This window comes from Callithrix jacchus, chromosome 3 (assembly GCF_049354715.1).
Source record: "Callithrix jacchus isolate 240 chromosome 3, calJac240_pri, whole genome shotgun sequence".
In the NCBI taxonomy this organism is placed as follows: domain Eukaryota; kingdom Metazoa; phylum Chordata; class Mammalia; order Primates; family Cebidae; genus Callithrix; species Callithrix jacchus.
This window is the reverse complement of record NC_133504.1, coordinates 22,222,551-22,241,507: the sequence shown is the minus strand read 5'-3', so window position 1 is coordinate 22,241,507 and position 18,957 is coordinate 22,222,551. Positions and strand designations below refer to the sequence as shown.

The 18,957-nt window shown below is 47.2% G+C and overlaps 1 protein-coding gene across 1 annotated transcript in view; it reads right to left on the bottom strand.

Moving 5' to 3' along the window:
* The window catches only part of LOC100395655 (uncharacterized), a 38,758-nt gene extending 20,131 nt beyond the window's left edge, over window positions 1-18,627 (bottom strand). The window contains exons 1-5 of the mRNA XM_078366060.1: window positions 18,452-18,627; window positions 9,809-9,886; window positions 7,962-8,099; window positions 1,342-1,427; window positions 547-627 (exon numbers count right to left, since the gene is read on the bottom strand). Of these exons, the coding sequence (XP_078222186.1) occupies window positions 547-627; window positions 1,342-1,427; window positions 7,962-8,099; window positions 9,809-9,886; window positions 18,452-18,627 (559 nt within the window). The remainder of the gene's footprint in view (window positions 1-546; window positions 628-1,341; window positions 1,428-7,961; window positions 8,100-9,808; window positions 9,887-18,451) is intronic.
* Between the last annotated feature and the right edge of the window lie 330 nt (window positions 18,628-18,957).

The following is an 18,957-nucleotide window of genomic DNA, read 5'->3' as shown; positions in this document are numbered from 1 at the left end:
AAACTACGGGATTTGTTTAGTATGAAATAAAAACCAGAGCCTTTCTAATTTAAAACAACACTCCCTTCCCCAGGTTTCATCTCATTTATGGGAGACACAGAGAGGTACAGCCTTTCTAACAGAACCCTCTGCCAGCACGGGTGCACAGTAAGTCAATGCGTGGGATCAGCAACGGATAGCTGTTCACATTTCTTCAAGTCCCTCCTGTGTGGGGTCATCAAGATCAAAGCCTCTCCCTCTGAGCTTCCAGCTCTATAATTATATGACTCTAGTTACTTTGGCAGCAATTCAGAGGAAAGAGAAAATAAGGAGGGAGGAGGGAAAAAAGATAATTACTTAAGCATCATCCCTAAAATTCTGATTGCATTGAGTAGGAAGGGTGTTTACAAAATAGTCCTGATCGGGGTAGACCAGGCAGTGATAGAGAAGCATCTTGGACAGCCGCTGAGGTTCACGCCTCCGCACTGGCTCTGGTTATCACGGTGGCCTTGGTGGTTACACTGAGATGTGTTCTTAAGCAAGAGGGCTCGGGCTGTGTGGCTTTACCTTTTCCCGTCTGAATTGCCGGGAGAAAGGGCAGCTCTACGATCAGTTCTGTGTATTTCTTATTATGCTCCTTAGCGGTTCCTAAGGTGGCCATAAAGAGAATGACTCTGTTACATAAGACAGTCATTGCTGAACCAGGATCTCCCGGGGCCTACATCCTTCCCTGCGAGCAACCGTGAAACAGATTAATTTTTCCAGGCAGAGTCAAATGGGCCCAAATGGGTAACAACAGTAATTCCACAAGTAAATGCTGCTTTTGTGGCATCTAAATCCATGTACGCAGCATATGAGAGTGGAAGTGTCACTGCATTTTATTTTATTTTATAATTTTTTTGAGACAGGGTCTCACTCTGTCACCCAGTGCAGTGGTGTGATCATGGCTCACTGCAGCCTTGACCTCCTGAGCTCAAAGTATCCTCCCGCCTCAGCCTACCAAATAGCTGGGACTACAGGCTAATTTTTAAATTTTTTTGTGGAGATGGGTCTCACAATATGGCTCAGGCTGGTCTCGACTTTTGGGCTCAAGCAATCCTCCTGCCTTGGCCTCCCTAAGTGCTGAGATTACAGTCGTGAGCCACTGCACCCAGCTGGCCCTGCATTTTAGACGTTATCTAAGTGCAATCTTTGTTCACAGATGTATTGGAAAACACCAAGTTTGACCAGCCGTCTGCAGTAGAAACAGTAATAACGAAAACAGGGCAATAACAAAACCCACAATACTCTAGCATCCAAAAACTTAAGAAAGTACACACGTTGTTGAATTATCTCTTGAAACTCATCATGATGAGGCTGTACCAGGAGGGCGATGTAACTGTGGGTACTGGGGCTGGCTCTCTCTGAGCTGCCACTCAGGGCTGTATTTATCCCACCCCGCACCACTCCTTCAGAGTGACACAGACAGCAAGTCACTGGACTGCAGACCGTGGCACTGTGGCCTTTTGTGCTGGTCTTCTCAGCAAGAGCCTGACTAGCATCCTCCCACCCCATCAGCTACGGCTGTGCAGTGAGGCCAATGGGGTTGAAGCTTCAGAAGCCCTCATTTGCACCGGCCCCTTCCAAGGCCCTCCAAGGACCCTTACCCATGTGCATGTGTTTATATATACAATTTCTAAAAGTAAGCTGTTGGGGAGGGAGGGGAGGGTGGGGAGGGATAATATGGGGAGAAATGCCAGATATAGTATGCACCTAAAGTTAAATAAATAAATTTTTAAAAATAAATAATAAAATAAAATGTTGTAACTCCAGGGGAGTAAGACCATTTGCATTCTGCTCTAACACCCCTTGTGTTAGGGGGTCCTAGAAGTGGCTGTGAGCATTTTGGGGAACGCGCTAAGGCAAGTTGAGTTAGGGATACATTTAGTCGGACTTGGTAGAACGCATTCATCTGATTTGCAGACGTGTCTGTGCATAGTTGAAGTTATTGCTACTCATCCTGATGTAGGAATGGCTTCCAGGAAAACTCCCGGCCTCTCCGTGCCAACCCGATGGGCATCAGGACATGATGGTGCAGGCCAGAATCTGCATCATGATATAAATGCATGCCAGGCTTCTGACACCACAAGTATGCATCTCATGAACATAAAACACAGTTTGGGGCCAGAAGGCAATCTAGGGGAATATTCTTTCCAATTTTATAGCTTGTATTTATATCAAGAGAACTTGATAGAGGTTATACCAAATTCAACAACAACCTTAGATAGAATTTTAAATGACAGGCCAGGCGCTGTGGCTCACGCCTGTAATCCCAACACTTTGGGAGGCCGAGGTGGGAGGATCACTTGAGGTTGGGAGTTTGAGACCAGCCTGACCAACATGGAGAAACACCATCTCTACTAAAAATACAAAAAATTAGCTGGGCGTGGTAATGCATGCCTGTAATCCCAGCTACTCAGGAGGCTGAGGCAGGAGAATTGCTTGAACCCAGGAGGCAGAGGTTGCAGTGAGCTGAGGTCATGTCATTGCACTCCACCAGCCTGGGCAACAAGAGCAAAACTCCGCCTCCAAAAAAAAAAAAAAAAATCATTTCCGCTGGGTCAGGCACAGTGGCTCACAGTAATCCCAGCACTGTGGGAGGCCAAGGCGGGCAGATCACCTGAGGTCAGGGGTTCGAGACCAGCCTGGACAAAATGGCAAAACCCTGTCTCTACTAAAAATACAAAAATTATCCAGGTGTAATGGTATACATCTGTAATCCCAGCTACTCAGAAGGCTGAGGCAGGAGAATCACTTGAACCTGGGAGGTGGAGGCTGCAATGAGCTGAGATCGTGCCATTGTGCTCCAGCCTAGGCGACAAGAGGGAAACTCCTCGGAAAAAACAAACAAACAAAAAAACTATTAGCTCTGCCAGACAAGGTGGCTCATGCCTGTAATCCCAGCACTTTAGGAGGCTGAGGTGGGTGGATCCCTTGAGCCCTGGGGTTCAAGACTAGCCTGGGCAACATGGCAAAACCCTGTCTCTACGGAAAATACAAAAAATTTGCTGGGCGTGGTGGCACATGCCTGTAGTCCCAGCTACTCAGCCGGGTGAGGTGGGAGGATTGCCTGAGCCCAGGAGGTCAAGGCTGCGGTCAGCTGTGATCACAGCACTGCACTCCTCCTGCCTAGGCAACAGAGCGGGACCCTGTCTCAAAAAATACCAACAGAAACCACTATCGGTTCTTATCGGTGAAAACAGGGATCCAGATGGTATGAGGCTCCACTGAATTGCGGTGAGGACAGTGTGGCCTGCATGTGATTTTCTTTGTGGATGGTTTAAAAACAGCAATGTAAGCAACCTTGGTGAGTTGCTTTGACCTATAACTAGGGGCATCTGCTTTCCTTACGCTACACCAGGATTGGGACAAACTAATGTCATCTTTTTTTTTTTTTTTTTTTGAGATGGAGTCTTATTCTGTCACCCAGGCTGGAGTGCAATGGCCGGATCTCGGCTCACTGCAAACTCTGTCTCCCGGGTTCAAGCAATTCTCCCGTCTCAGCTTCCCGAGTAGCTGGGACTATAGGTGCATGCCACCACGCCCCGCTAATTTTTGTATTTTTAGTAGAGGCAGGGTGTCACCATGTTGGCCAGGCTGGTCTCCATCTTCTGACCTCATGATCCGCCTACCTCAGCCTCCCAAAGTGCTGGGATTATAGGTGTCATCCACCACATTCGGCCTGTCATCTTGAATTTTATTCACATATTTTTATCTTCATTTATTTGAAGTGAAGTCATATGAGTCATCGAAAATTAAAATAATATGTTAGCATTTTAAAGTGAGGTTCTTTTTCTTCAACGTTATTGACTCTGCCCCCATTGGTTCAGTGGCATTCATTACTTAAGGAAAAAGTGAAAACAGAGAGAACAAAGCAGCCAGGAGGTGCCAGCGGATGGGTAATTCACAACATCTGAAGTCACAGGGGCTTGAAAGAGCTAGTCGCAGGAGAGAGAGGTAGTGTTGTTTTGAATTTCAAAATGGCTTAGTTTGAACCCATTTATGGCTAAGGTGGCAATTTTTTAATTTGAGAAATCAGACATTGGCAGTGCCTTGAGCATTAGGATGTAAATAACTCCCACACGCCTGGCGTTCCGATAGCATAAATGCCGAAGATGAGAGTGAAACCTTGGAGGACAGAGCACAGCATTTATAGGTGTTACAGTAAAGCAAGCTTGTCCAATCTGTGGCTAGGATGGCTTTGAATGCAGCCCAACACAAATTCATAAACTTTCTTAAAGCATCATGAGGCTGGGGGTGGTGGCTCACACTTGTAATCCCAGCACTTTGGGAGACTGAGGTGGGTGGATCACATGAGGTCAGGAGTTCGAAACCAGACGCGGTGAAACCCCATCTCTACTAAGAAAATACAAAAATTAGCCGGACATGGCGGTTGGTGCATATAATCCCAGCTAATCGGGAGGCTGAGGCAGGAGAATCACTTGAACCCAGGAGGAGGTTGCAGTGACCCAAGATTGCACCACTGTACTCCAGCCTGGGTGACAGAGCGAGACTCTATCTCAAAAAAAAAACATTATGAGACTTTTTGAGATTTTTTTTTTAGCTCATTAGCTATCATTAGTGTTAGTGTATTTTATATGTGGCCCAAAATGATTATTTTCCTCCAGTGTGGCCCAGGAAAGTCAGAAGATTGGACACCCTGCTCTAAAGGATGCAGGTCATTTTTTTTCACCACAAAAGAAAGTAATATCGATTGCCTTTCTGGCCAGGTGTGGTGGCACACACACCCAGCTTCTCAGGAGGCTGAGGCAGGAGGATCGCTTGAGCCCAGGAGATCGAGGCCAGCCTGAACACAGCAAGACCCCATTCCTCAACTAAAATTTTTTGGTAATAAACATTGAAAAATTAACTATCCTGGGACTGCAAAAGCTTATTGGGGAGGGGCAGGGGAAGCTTCCTGACTCAGCACCCAGGGAGCTGGGGAGCAGATATAGGGGAGGAGAGGCGTTGTGAGAGCCACAGACAGAGGTGCACTCATTCCTGAGGGCACGGTGGCTCTGCCTCTGTAGCAGACATTCCACTGGCAGGGGGCAGTGTACAGGAGTAAGGGCAGAAGGGCTTGGCCCTCATTTCTTCTAAAACCCTTGCTGCTGGCACCACAAGAACACGGGACGGGAGAGAAGCAGAGTGGAAGGCAGGCAGGGCAGAGCAGGACTGAAAATGGGCCTCCAAGAACCACCCCACCTGAGTCACCCCCCACTTCCTTCCTGTGTGGGGATATCAGGGAAAGAGCCTGGATTGCCTGATGAGAGGCTCGGGAGGTGGCAGAGAATGAAGCCTTCCTTGGCCAGAGCAGCACTGCCACTGAACGACGGGGCTGGGCCGGCCGGGAGCAGCCACCTCTTGCTGCCTGAGAGCAGTTGACAACCTGGGCCCATGGTGAAGGCAACAGCAACCAAGACTGACACCCACCACCAAGGCAACAAGATGTCTCCAAGGCCAAGGTGGGCTGGAGAGCAGGAAGCCTGGGACAGACCTGAGGCTCATCCAGAGGAGGAGGCGGGAGAGCTGTGCTGATGATGGAATTCAAACCCTGGATTGACTGAGGAATTCCCCTAAAGAAGCTCTGAAAGCAGGAGGGTATCAATTATCCTACAGTGCCAAGATTAAGAGTTTTCCACTGCTTTATAAGTAGAGAAATGTTTCATTTTTGCACCTCCGAGATATCACTGTAAACTTAAAACCCGCTACACATTAGAAATCCCTGCCCTTTGCGGATCACCTGAGGTTGGGAGTTCGAGACCAGCCTGACCAACATGGAGAAACCCCATCTCTACCAAACATACAAAATTAGCCAGGCGTGATGGTGGATGCCTGTAATCCCAGCTACTCGGGAGGCTGAGGCAGGAGAATCACCTAAACCCGGGAGGCAGAGGTTGCAGTGAGCCAAGATCGTGCCATTGCACTCCAGCCTGGGGAACAAGAGCGAAAATCTGTCAGAAAGAAAGAAAAAGAAAAGGAAAAGAAAGAAAGAAAGAAAGAAAGAAAGAGAGAGAGAGAGAGAAAGAAAGAAAGAAAGAAAGAAAGAAAGAAAGAAAGAAAGAAAGAAAGAAAGAAAGAGGGAGGAAGGAAGGAAGGAAGGAAGGAAGGAAGGAAGGAAGGAAGGAAGGAAGGAAGGAAGGAAGGAAGGAAGAGAAAGAAAGAAATCCCTGCCCTCCTATGTTCCCAAATGTTCCCACCAGAGGCAGCCTTGTATACTGACAATCTGCCTACATTTGGTGGGGTGTGATGGCAAGGTCCAGACAGCAATGAGCACTATTTTGAGCTTCCAGATATCTAATCTGGGGAAGTATTCAGGTGAGAGATAACTGATCTCTCACAGAGGACACCAAGACATGAACACTGATGGCCTCAATGTCATCTTAAATATCATAATTAGCCCAGGCGTGGTGGCTCACACCTGTATCCCAGCACTTTGGGAGGCTGAGGAGGGTGGATCACCTGAGGTCAGGAGTTTGAGACCAGCCTGGCCAATATGGCGAAACCCCATCTCTACTAAAAATACAAAAATTAGCCAGGCATGGTGGCACATGCCTGTAGTCCTAGCTACTCAGGAGGCTGAGGCAGGAGAATCACTTGAATTCAGGAGGCGGAGGTTGCGGTGAGCCGAGATCACACCACTGCACTCCAGCCTGGGTGACGCAGTAAGACTCTGTCTCAAAAAAAAAAAAAAAAAAAAAAAAAAATCCTAATGACTTTCATGATGTATACTCTAAGGCAATATAATAAGTAGTATAGTTATCTGTTCTTTCCCTCATTTCTCCCCAACCCCTACTCTGAGTGGTATCTTGGAAGCAGAAAATTCTAATGCAACATTTGCTAGGAGTTCTCTTTAAATGTCTTCTATAATGATGAGGAACACCTCACAGACCCCAGCCCTGTCTAGCTGGGTGCAGCCGACCAGGTGTCCAACCAGTTTGACTACTCGGTCTCCCTTTGTTAGGCCTCTGAATTATTTACCTCCTGGCATGTTAGTGAGAGACTCAGAAGGTGGCCCTCCACGCGCCCCAGAGCAAAACGTCCCTGTTTGCTTTCTCTGGAGTAATTTCACTTGTTCGCCTCTCCCTGCTCTACAAGGAAGCTGTGGTTACAGGTATCCATGACTCTAACGATTCATGAGGAACTGAAATAAAAGCAGCACAAACCCTGTAGGCAAAATGAGGATGTTGTTTAAGTTCTGCTATAAATTGGGTGTAGCCCAAGAATGAATAAGAGATTACCGTTGTCTGGTTAGAGATTAGTGGTTGCCCCCAGGGAAGAGCTTGTTGGCTTGTGTGGGCAGCCAGAAAATCCCGCAGCCTCAGCTCTGTTTGGAGTCCTTCCTTCAGAGAGAAACTGACTTCCTAGCAATTTCTTTCCCGTGGCTGTGGCCCAGGCTCACAGAGGCCAAACCAAACAGGCCCAGGAAGATTCGTGCCGTGGTGAGCCTGCCTGGCAGCCCCTCTCCTCTCAGCTTCGCAGCTGCCTGTGTGCATCCCAAGCAATCTTTATCAGCAGCCTGATGCCCACAAGCCTTTCTCTTTTTTTGAGACGGAGTTTCGCTCTTGTTGCCCAGGCTGGAGTGCAGTGGCGTGATCTCAGCTCATCACAACCTCCACCTCCCCAGTTCAAGCGAATCTGCCTCAACCTCCCAAGTGGCTGGGATTACAGGCGCCACACCGGCTAATTTTTTTTGTATTTTTAGTAGAGACGGGGTTACACCAGGTTGGCCAGGCTTGTCTCGAACTTCCCAACCTCAAGTGATCCTCCCTGCCTGGCCCTCCCAAAGTGCTGGGACTACAGGCGTGACCTACCACACTGGGCTGAAAACTTCCTCTTTTAAAAAAACTAAAAATGTTTTTTAAATGTTCATGTGCACATTAGAGCTAATTTATATTACCTTTAAAAATTTTTTTGTTTATTTAGTGTAAAATTAAGTTTACCCTGAAGCTGACTCCTTGTGATTTCCATTCCGCCTAAAGCTCTGTGAGGCATAGCGCACTGTCGCTTGACTGGATGTGTAAACAGACGGCTGCCTACTCTTGTGCCAGTCGCCGAGTTCCAGCCAAAGGCGGGCAGCTCTTCAAACCAGAGCAAATAAGGCATTCACCGAGCTGTAACCAGCCTGACTCTTTCTGTGCCTCGCTCCTGTTTCCCACACATCTCTTTCCTTTTTCTGTCCACAAATCTTCCTCCACCACGTGCCTAAGCTGGAGCGTCTCTGAACCCATTCTGTTCTGGGGTCTGCCCTCTTCACAAATCATTTTTTGCTCAATTAAACTGTTTTAAAATGTCTCTATGGTTTTTCTTTTAGCATTAGAGACAGAGTCTCACTCTGTCACCCGGGCAGTAGTGCAATCATGGCTCACTGCAGCCTCTATCTTCAGGGCCCAAAAGACCCCCTCACTTCTCCCGAGTAGCCAAGAGCATAGGCGCACGCCACAACACCTGGCTTAGCTCTCCTTTGCAATGCCTTAGGTTTTCATTAAAAAAAAAAAAAAAAAGATCCTTAAGGCTGAATGTTCATTTAGACTAAGCCTAGCCTGAGGCCGCCTTGGATGCTGGCCATCAGCCTCGAATCTGAACACCTTCGGTGTCAGGGAGGTAACTTGCTCCCTCAAAGCATAGACTCATCCATTTTTGGCTTACTCTGATGGAAACCCTTTCTTTGATGGAAGATTCCCTGTAATTTAAATTGATTGTCCCTAATTTCATGGCTTGACACCTGTGGGATAAACTGCACCCATCTTCCCTGTGGAAGCTCTGTGCTAATTGGTGGCCACCGTCATCGCTCCCCACATGGCCCCTGTTCACGGCTGAGCTCCTGCAGTGGTATCACTCTCCCTCTGCCATGGGGCTGCTCCCTCTCAACAGCCTCCAACTTGTCCTTTGAAAACTGTGGTGCACACAGCTTGGCACAGGGCTCAGCTGTGGTCTGTCCAGGGCAGACTGAGGCAAAAGGCTTTGTTCCAAATACTGTACATCTATGAATGCAGCTGAGGATTTAATGAGCTTTCTTGGCAACCACATTAAATTATGGCTTTTTTCTTAGCGGCAACTACATATTTGAGTGGTTGGATTTTATAAACCAAGACCAGAGCCTTCCGCTTACCATGACGGACTTTATCTTGTAATATGGGCTGATTCGTTCAGACTTTGGGAGATCTTCCGGGATTCTGATTTTGCCCTTGAATGTATTAGCATTCCACTCATGCTCTGTGTCACCTGCGAATACGATAAGCCTACTTTTGGTCTTCAGCCAAGCCACTGATTAAAAAAAGAACAACAAAAAGACCCCCAAAAACCTCATGTGGCACGAAAATGCAGTCCTGTGATATCCCACTAAAAACAGTCCTCTGGATTAAAAAGAATCGATTAATCAGCAAGCTTTGGCTATGATCCTTCAACCCGTTAAAAACCCACACAATCACCCTATCCCTCAACCCCTGTGAGGATGACATTAGCCATTCTAAATGGCAGCTCATCATCCAAACCCCCTTTCTGTGTGGGAGAATTACCTACTTCGTGAGTCTTTCAGAAGGCAGAGACCACCTCCTCCTCTGAGAAGTGAAACAGGTCAGCACCTGGCTTTCTTAGCACCCTCCACAGCTAAGGTGTGGGCTTGTGACCCAGCCTCCACCAAACAGAGGCACCAGGCTGAACTTTGACTCAGGAGCTGGAGAGGCAAAAATCTGGGACTTTAAGGACTCCATTCTGGCAGAGGATGGGGCCAGCTTCATACCCTTTTCAGGACACTAGCGTTAGTGTGAGCTGTGTTTGCAGAGCAAACCTCGGTGTTCGTGCCCACATGGACAAGCCGTCGTGCCCTCTGAAGACCAGTGCTGTGACTGCGGATGCGGCTCTGCATCTGAGATCCATTAATCACATATCAGCTTTAGGATATCCGAGCCTGACTGGCCCTTATCCTTGAATAAATTCCCTTTTCGGTTTAAACTCACTAGAATTTGTTTCTGTTCTTTGAAAAAAACTGCCAGTGACACTCTGCCTCTCTACCCTATCCCCAGGTGACCCAAGTGACTATGTCAGATTCCTTTCTGAAGTGTAGAGGGACCATATCCATCCTGTATCTCTAAGTTTGCCAGGGGAGTAATCCTATCAGAAAAGGAGATGAAGTCAGGCTAACACAGTTTGTTTTTAGTGACATGGTGCTGGCTCTTTGTAACCACTGCCTCTAGGCTTCGCAGAGCTCAGAAACCACCTTCTAGCAATCTCAAGACTCTCACCAAGAATCAGTCTCCAGCTTATTGACCTACAGGTTGTCGAATCCACGTTCTTTTTCTTTTTGAAAATTAGAATGACATTTTCCCATCTCTGTGGCTCTATTATTTTTCATGATTCCTCAGAGATCATCCAAAACATTTCTCAGTCACCTCCACAAATTCTTTCAATTTTCCTTACTATGAAAAATCATCTCATACGATCTCCTTATAGGGTTGATTTGTTCTTTTTGATTTGAAAAATGTTGTTTTGAGAAGACAGAAGCAAAGCAAGGGTTAAGGAATTCCACGTTCTGTGTTATTTCAATACCACATCATCCACTGACACTATAGAATTTCCTCAGAACCTGCCCAAGTCTGCAGATGAAGGGAAGACACAGTTCATCTCTCTGCAAGGTCAAAAATCTAAACCCAAACCCCATGCTCTCCCTTCTGAATACACCGCCTTAGTCCCTTTGGCCTGCTATAACAAAATACCTTAGACTGGGTTATTTATAAAAATGGGAATGTGGCCAGGTGTGGTGGCTCACACCTGTAATCCCAGCACTCTGGGAGGCCGAGGCAGGCAGGTCACTTGAGGTCAGAGTTCAAGACCAGCCTGGTCAACAAGGTAAAACCCTGTCTCTACTAAAAGTAGAAAAATTAGCTGGGTGTGGTGTCAGGTGCCTGTAATCCCAGCTACTCTGGAAACTGAAGCAGGAGAATAGTTTGAACCCAGGAGGTGGAAGTTGCAGTGAGCCGAGATCATGCCACTGCACTCCAGCCTGAGTGACAGAGACTCTGTCTCAAAAAAAAAAGGGGGGGACAAAAAGCGGAATGTTATTGCTCGCAGTTGTGAAGGCCGGGAAGTTCCACATCAAGGTGCCAACAGTTTCAGGGCCTGGCAAAGGCCTCTGCCTCATACAGGGCACCTGCTTGCTGCATTCTCACACAGCGGAAGGAGAAAAGGGGCAGGCAAACTCCCACAGTTCTCTTTTACAATAGGATTATCCCCATTCACGAGGGTTCTGCCCTCATGACTCAACTGCAATATCTTCCTCCCAGGTGTAAGTGATTCCCCTGTCTCCACCACCTGAACAGCCGAGATTACAGGCACCTGCCATCATGCCAGGTTAACTTTCGTATTTTTACTAGAGACAGGTTTTCACCATGTTGGCCAGGCTGGTCTCGAACTCCTGAACTCAAGTGATCCACCCACCTTGGCCTCCCAAAGTCCTGGGATTCCAGGCATAAGCCACTGTGCCTGGCCTATTTTTTAGTCCTAAAGCATACATATGTTTAATACTCACTTGCTTTCACTAAAGGTTTCATTTTTCCATTTACTCAAACAAGTCTCTCCGAGATGGCGTCTTCCTAGAAGGCATGTTTTCTAACTGCCTGCTCTTCAGTTCAACGCAGCAGCACTCTTGCGTGAGACTGTGGTGCCCTGGAAGTGGTAAGTGCATTTAAGACACGGTGAACAACCAGGGCTTCTTGTGGAACAGAGTTGTTTTTTCTGCTTCAGAGGCTGCATTCCATGAAACATTCCAGAAGAATTCTCCATGTATCACGCCCAGAATGCCTCTTTTTCTTCTAAATTCCCATTGAAATGACCTGAAGAAATCTGGTTTTCAAAACCATATATACATATGTATTTTGAGATGGGGTCTCACTCTGTTGCCCAGGCTGGAGTACAGTGCTGCGATCATGGTTCACTGCAGCCTCAACCTCCAGGGCTCAAGCAATTCTCCTGCCTCAGCCTCACAAGTATAGTCCTATCACGCCCTGCTAAATTTTGTATTTTTTGTAGAGATGGGGTTTTGCCATGTTGCCCAAACAACATGAACTCTTGGCCTTATGCAATCTGCCCACCTTGGCATCCCAAAGTACTGGGATTACAGGCCTGAGCCACCATGCCTGGCCTAAAAAACCCATACATTTTGGTATAAACATTCCAAAGTGTGTGTGTGTGTGTGTGTGTGTGTGTGTATTTTAAAGCCGATACAATTCCTGGTAGGTAAGGGATAATGTCATTCACATGACTGAAACTTAAAGGAATTTCTTCAACATAGATTAAGGCCAAGATCAGAGCAAAAGAAAGACCAGCCAGGTCATGAGCGAAGAATCCTGCCTGCGAGAAGGGAAGCACCCCCAGGAGGAGTCTGTCAAACTCTCTGGTGGGGGTTAAGTGGGGTAAGACTGAGAGGAGGCCATGGGCAGTGGGAACCATCTCAGCTTTACCCACTGGCACCTCTTAGCTTACTAGACGCTGGATCCCATGCTAGGGAGACCTCGCTGATGTGCTCGGGCTTACCCTGAGCACAGATGGGCTGCTGGACAACTTGGGTCCCTCTCAATCCAGGCCTCCAGGAGGACAGCTGCATAGGTAGAGAAAGGCCAGCACCCTGGATAACTTCAGATGGGCTCGAGGCACGTGTGTGGTGGGTGCCTTTTAAAGTAGCGACCTAGGCCAGGTGCAGTGGCTCACACTTGTAATCCCAGCACTTTGGGAGGCCGAGGTGGGTGGATCACCTGAGTTCAGAAGTTCGAGACTAGCCTGGACATTGCGGCGAAACCCCATTTCTACTAAAAATACAAAAATTAGCTGGACATGTTGGCACATGCCTGTAATCCCAGCTACTTGGGAGGCCAAGGCAGAAGAATCGCTTGAACCTGGGAGGGCAGAGGTGTCAGTGTACCAAGAATGTGCCACTGCACTTCAGCCTAGGTGACATAGTGAGACCCCATGTCATAAATAAATAAATAAATTTTAAAAATAAAGGAGTAGCCTACCAGAAATGAACTTTGTGTCATCTCTCCTACGTGGTAAGAGTGGAAGAGGAGACCCTCCTTTAGGAGAGCAGGAGTAGGTCAAGGACCCACACTGTCTGGAGAAAAGGGGCAAACTCACAAGACACTTTGAGAGGCGGGAGATTAATGAGGTCAAGATATCAAGACCATCCTGGCCAACATGGTGAAACCCTGTCTCTACTAAAAATACCAAATAAATTAGCCAAGTGTAGTGGCACACTCCTGTAGTCCCAGCTACTTGGGAGGCTGAGACAGGAGAATTGCTTGAACCTGGGAGACGGCAGTGAGCTGAGATTGTGCTATTGCACTCCAGCCTGGACAAAAAGAGTGAAACTCTGACTCCAAATAAATAAATAAGACATCTGCTCAGTTCCCAGGAGAGTAGATCCCTGGAGAGCCAGGTGTGTGAGATGGTCTTGGTCCACAGGGTGGTGAGAATCAGAGAATCATCCCAAGCCAGACTCCTGGTGGTACTGCCGCATCCTGCAGGCTCAGGAGGTGTCATTCTCTCAGAAGCCAGAAGGAACGGTGTTCTCTGCAGCAGTACAGAGTTGGGTCCCATCTCCTGGGGTGGGCCATTCCCCTGGCGTTAATGTATTTATGATGAAAGAGTTGGTGCCTAAGAGCTAGAACACTCTGGCCGGGCTTAGTGACTCACGTCTGTAATCCCAGGACTTTGGGATGCCAAGGCAGGCGGATCATCTGAGATCAGGAGTTCAAGACCGGCCTGTCCAACGTGGTGAAATCCTGTCTCTACTAAAAATACAAAAATTAACTGGGCGTGGTGGCTCACACCTGTAATCCCAGCATTTTGGGAGGCTGAGGCAGGTGGATCACCTGAGGTCAGGAGTTGGAGACCAGCCTGACCGATTTGGTGAAGCCAAGATCTCACCATTGCACTCTAGCCTCGGCAACAGAGTGAGACTGTGTCTCAAAAAAATAAAAATAAAAATTAAGGCCAGGCTTGGTGGCTCATGCCTGTAATCCCTGCACTTGAGGTGGGAAGATCACAAGGTCAGGAGTTAAAAAAAAAAAAAATCTAAATACTTTCCTTCTCCCTAAGGTTGGCAGAAGATTCCACACCATTCTAAACTAACACATCTTTCTTATTTTTATTTTTAATTTTTGAGATGGAGTCTTGCTCTGTCACTCAGGCTGGAGTGCAATGGCACAATCTCGGCTCACTGCAACCTCCACCTCCCTGGTTCAACTCTCCTGCCTCAGCCTCCTGAGTAGCTGGGATTACAGACTTGAGCCACCACACTGGGCTAATTTTTGTATTTTTTATAGAGATGGGGTTTCACCGTGTTGGTCCAGCTGATCTTGAACTCCTGACCTCATGATCCACCCACCTCGGCCTCCCAAAGTGCTGGGACAGGTGTGAGCCACCATGCTGGCCAAGGACACATCTTAACTCCTATGATCAGATACACACAGACCTCCTTCTTTAAGGATAAACAAGATCACAATAGACAAAACATCAGCTGGGATGGTGGCTCACGTCTGTAATCCCAGCACTTAGGGAGGCAGAGGCAGGAGGACAGCTTGAGCCCAGGAGTTCAAGGCCAGCCTGGGCAATATAGCAAGACCCCATTCTCCACAAAAGTGGGGGGAAAATCACCAGACACAGGAAAAGATTGAACAGTGCAAAGCTGACCAATGTGAAACACCAGACTAATTGGCCCCTTTCAAAGACCACTGCAAGAAACTGGAGAAATGCTTAGAAAACGTTCACTTTGTATTCTCCATGAATAATTGCAAAAGAGAGGGAGGGAGAGACTATAGGTGGACCTCCCTCTGTGGCATCCTCGTAGACGCCTGAGTCACCCACAAGCCGAGGAGCAGGACTGGGCCTGGGCACCCGAGCTGGCGGCAAGACTGCGTGGACAGCCCCACCCTCCATGCTGCCTAACACTGCACAGGTGGGGACCCTGTGGCATCTCTGACCGTCCCTTTCTTTTTTGTGGTTGTGTGTGATAACTGATCAACTCAGAACGGAAGGAACAGGTGGAAAATGTGCAAGCATGGGTCATGGGGGCAGGGGACTTAAGTCACATCAGATAATGCGCCCCTCCCAGGTCTCCCAGCCCATGAGGAAGCCAGCACTGTGAGGGCAGCTTTAGTCTCCCCGCATCTGCAATTTGAGACACACGAATCTGTGGTCTGGACTTGCTGTCTCTGAGGATCAGCAAAGGATTGTCTGGCTCCTGGGTGTTTTTGTACCGCAATGGAGAAACACAAACAGTTCCAGGTACTTCTCCTCTATTTTGTCCTGTTGGGAAGGAAACATTTTTAAAAGTCACCCCATGTTCTCGATCTTGAGAAATCCCCAGCAGAGTTAATAGACATCACAAGAACTGCAGAATCAACAACGTGTGTTTCTTTCCTCTCTGTGGCCATACGCCCAGAGTGAGAGGTGTAATGTAAGAAGCAGAGAAAATTATTAGTGATGGAAAAAAATCGCAGAGGGAATGACCAGCCAAGAAGTGAATCCAAATAGCAAACGGAGATGCTCGTCAGCGTTCACAGCAGCAAGCACTTGCCGAAATTGCTCCTCATACCAGGATGTGAGTTCTCCGTGCACAATGACATGAACGGCACAGGAGGGGAAAGTGATACGTGACTGTTCTCAGAAATGATCTGCTCTTATTTTGCACAAGAAAAATCAGTGTAAGGAAAACACTGTCATATTTATCCATCAAATGTCATGCATTGTTCCATGAGATTTTTATATGATTTTAAAGACATGCTTTTTATATGGCAATCCCTATATGATCGCCTGCAGGATTTACACATCGTTGCATTCATTATAGTGAGAACACAGAAATTTTTAGTCTGACTGGGTCTGCAAGATCTTTGCATTCTTTTCCTGAAGAGAAATTGCTTTTTCTTTTTCTTTTTTTTTCTTAACAGAAGGGGGAAAAGGACCAGGATGGCTGCCAAGAACTTCTTGGTTTGGTTCCAAAGCATTTTGAGCAGAATCTCTCTGAATGTCAAATGGAAGGTCCCATTCAGGGATTCAGTGGGATTGTGGGGATGTGAGGAGAGATTGGGAAATGGTTCTTTCTCAGTTCTTCTCTCTGCTGTAATAGAGACTGTCGACTTCTACTTTTGGAAACTCCTCTCAGCTTCAGGACTTATTCTGACCCTCGCCTCCTGCCCTGTTACCAAAGGTTAAAAAAAAAAAAAAGCTACTTCCTGATGCAGTGAGCTCTCTGTGAGTGTTTCCAAACTGCAGCCATTGACCATTGGCTTGTCCACCTACACATACCCCTTTTCCCTAAGGTAAGGAGTTCAAGGTCACCCTACTTTGAGATTCATATTATCAGCTGCCTATAAGAAATTTACATGTTAAACTCCTGCCATCATTTCAAGCTCAACATTTACAAAATAAAACATAGTAACTTGACTTGGAAATACACTTCCCATACAACATCTGTACCCCTCCCCACCAACCCCAGCCCCCACCAGCTTTTTTTTTTTTTTAGACAGTCTTGCTCTGTCATCCAGGCTGGAGTGCAGTGGCGTGATCTTGGCTCACTGCAACCTCCACCTCCCAGTTCAAGTGATTCTCCTGCCTCAGCCTCCTGAGAAGCTGGGATTACAGGTGCATACCACTATGCTTGGCTAATTTTTGTATTTTTAGTAGAGATGGGGTTTTGCCATATTGGCCAGGCTGGTTTTGAACTCTTGACCTCAAGTGATCTACCCATCTCAGGCTCCCAAAGTGCTGGATTACAGGTATGAGCCGCAGAGCCTGGCCCACAATATCTTTTATTGTAATAGCCAAACACAAAATGGGCTGTGAGAACTCACTCAGTAAATCTGTAATTGGTTTTTAAATATAATAGGGTAGAGCACATGTGTATTAATTTTAGGCAAATAAAAAGTATATTTCAGCCTTTAAGAATCTGAATCTAGCTGGGTGCAGTGGCTCACATCTGTAATCCCTACCACTTTGGGAGGCCAAGGTGGGTGGATCATTTGAGGTCAGGAGTTCGAGATCAGCCTGGCTAACATGGTGGAACCCTGTCTCTACTAAAAATACAAAAATTAGCCGGGCGTGGTGGTGCACACCTGTAGTCCCAGCTACTCGGGAAGCTGAGGTAGGAGAACTGCTTGAACCCAGGAGGCAGCGGTTGCAGTGACCTGAGATCGCACCACTGCACTCCAGCCTGGGTGACAGAAAGAGACTGGGTCTCAAAAAAAAAAAAAATCTGAATCTAAATAATTTATCTTTTTCCTCATGCTGATTCAGCAGTGATGTCCTCTTTTATATCCCAGAATTCTGATTACGATTTAGTATAACTCAAACTAGAGAAAGAAAAGTCCAAAACAAACAAAAAACAATGGCCAGGAGCAGTGGCTCAAGTCTGTAATCCCAGCACTTTGGGAGGCCAAGGTGGGAGGACCGCTTGAGCCCAGGGCAGCAGGGCAAAATCCCGTCTCTACAAAAAATGTTTAAAAATTAGCAGGGCATGATGGCGCGTGCCTGTCATCTCAGCTACTGAGGAGGCTTAGGTGGGAGGACTGTTGAACCCAGGAGGTCAAGGCTGCAGTTAGCCTTGATCGCGGCACTGCACCGCAGCCTGGGCAACAGACTGAGACTCTTTCTTAAAAAAAATAAAAAAAGGCTTTTCAGATGGGAGTTTATGGGGAGTAGTTGGGAATACCATTTCTGGATGAGGACACCTGGAATATTCCACCAGACACCCAGCTCCAGGACCAACCCCACCCCCCCCACCCCCACTGAAGAGTGTGTTGGGGCTGGGGAGAGAGGAGAGGAGGGTAGGGCCAGCAGAGACGCAGACACAGAGAGACAGACAGGGAGACCGCGAGCTAAGGGAGGAATCAAAGAAATAATCCAAAACACAGGATTTTTTTTTTTTTTTAAGAAGAAAAGGCAAAAATGCATTCCCTGGCATAAGGATCAAAGGCCAAGATTTTGATTTTAAACGTTTTGAGGTCTTTTTCTTCAGGCCTAAGCCACTGGGTAGCTTTAGATGGTGGGAGAGATTATTACAGCTTTCTCATGGGAAGCATTTCCTCGGTGATACCCTCTTCTTGAAAGCTTCACTCACTTTGTTTTATTATAGGGAATGACTGATAATATGGCAACCCCACACATCTGTCTCATGGGTAAATAAATCACAGGAAAGAAGCGTTTCGGTTTAGAGGGTAGAAATTCCAGCCCGACTTTGACTTCTGCAGCCATCAGCACATCCTTGGAATCCCACAATTGCTACCCCGGCAGAACGAGGAGTGCCGGTGATACATGGAGCCTGCCCTATTGCCATGGCGAACTGAGCAATGGAGGGAGGCGGGTGGCTCACAGCTCCTCAGCCCCACAGGAGCTCAGCTCTTCCTTTCAGGCAGGAAGGAAGGAAGGTTCCTTCCCTCCTTACCTGGGACTCGTTCCTTGCGCGTTGCTATTTTTCACGGGCTTGGCTGTTGAGTACGTGGCGGCCCACATAATCCATGAGCCACTTTTCAGCACCATGTCTCTTATATTCTTCTCTCTGCCCACCTTTATTTCCTGTGCAGAGATGGTTTCAACCATCAAGGTGGTCTCATCTGACATGGAGTCGCTTGAAGCCAGCAGCTGCTTTGCACAGAAGATCCACAGATTTGGTGGTGCAGTTACCTTTTAATGTTTATCTAAAACATAAAAAGGATTTTCCCATGGGATCCTCACCCACACCCCCTAGTTCCCAGTTAGAATCTGTTTGTAACAGGAGCACTTACTAAACCTTGGTAAGAAAGGAAAAAAAGAGGAGTTACAAATTATGACTCCAGGGGCTGGCTGAATTAGCTTATAGTAGAGAGGGAGCTGGCGGCAAGGTATCAGTCTTGACTGTGTTTCTGCCTTTAGGGAGTTTGTTGAATGTGCTTTTGTGATATAATTTATAAG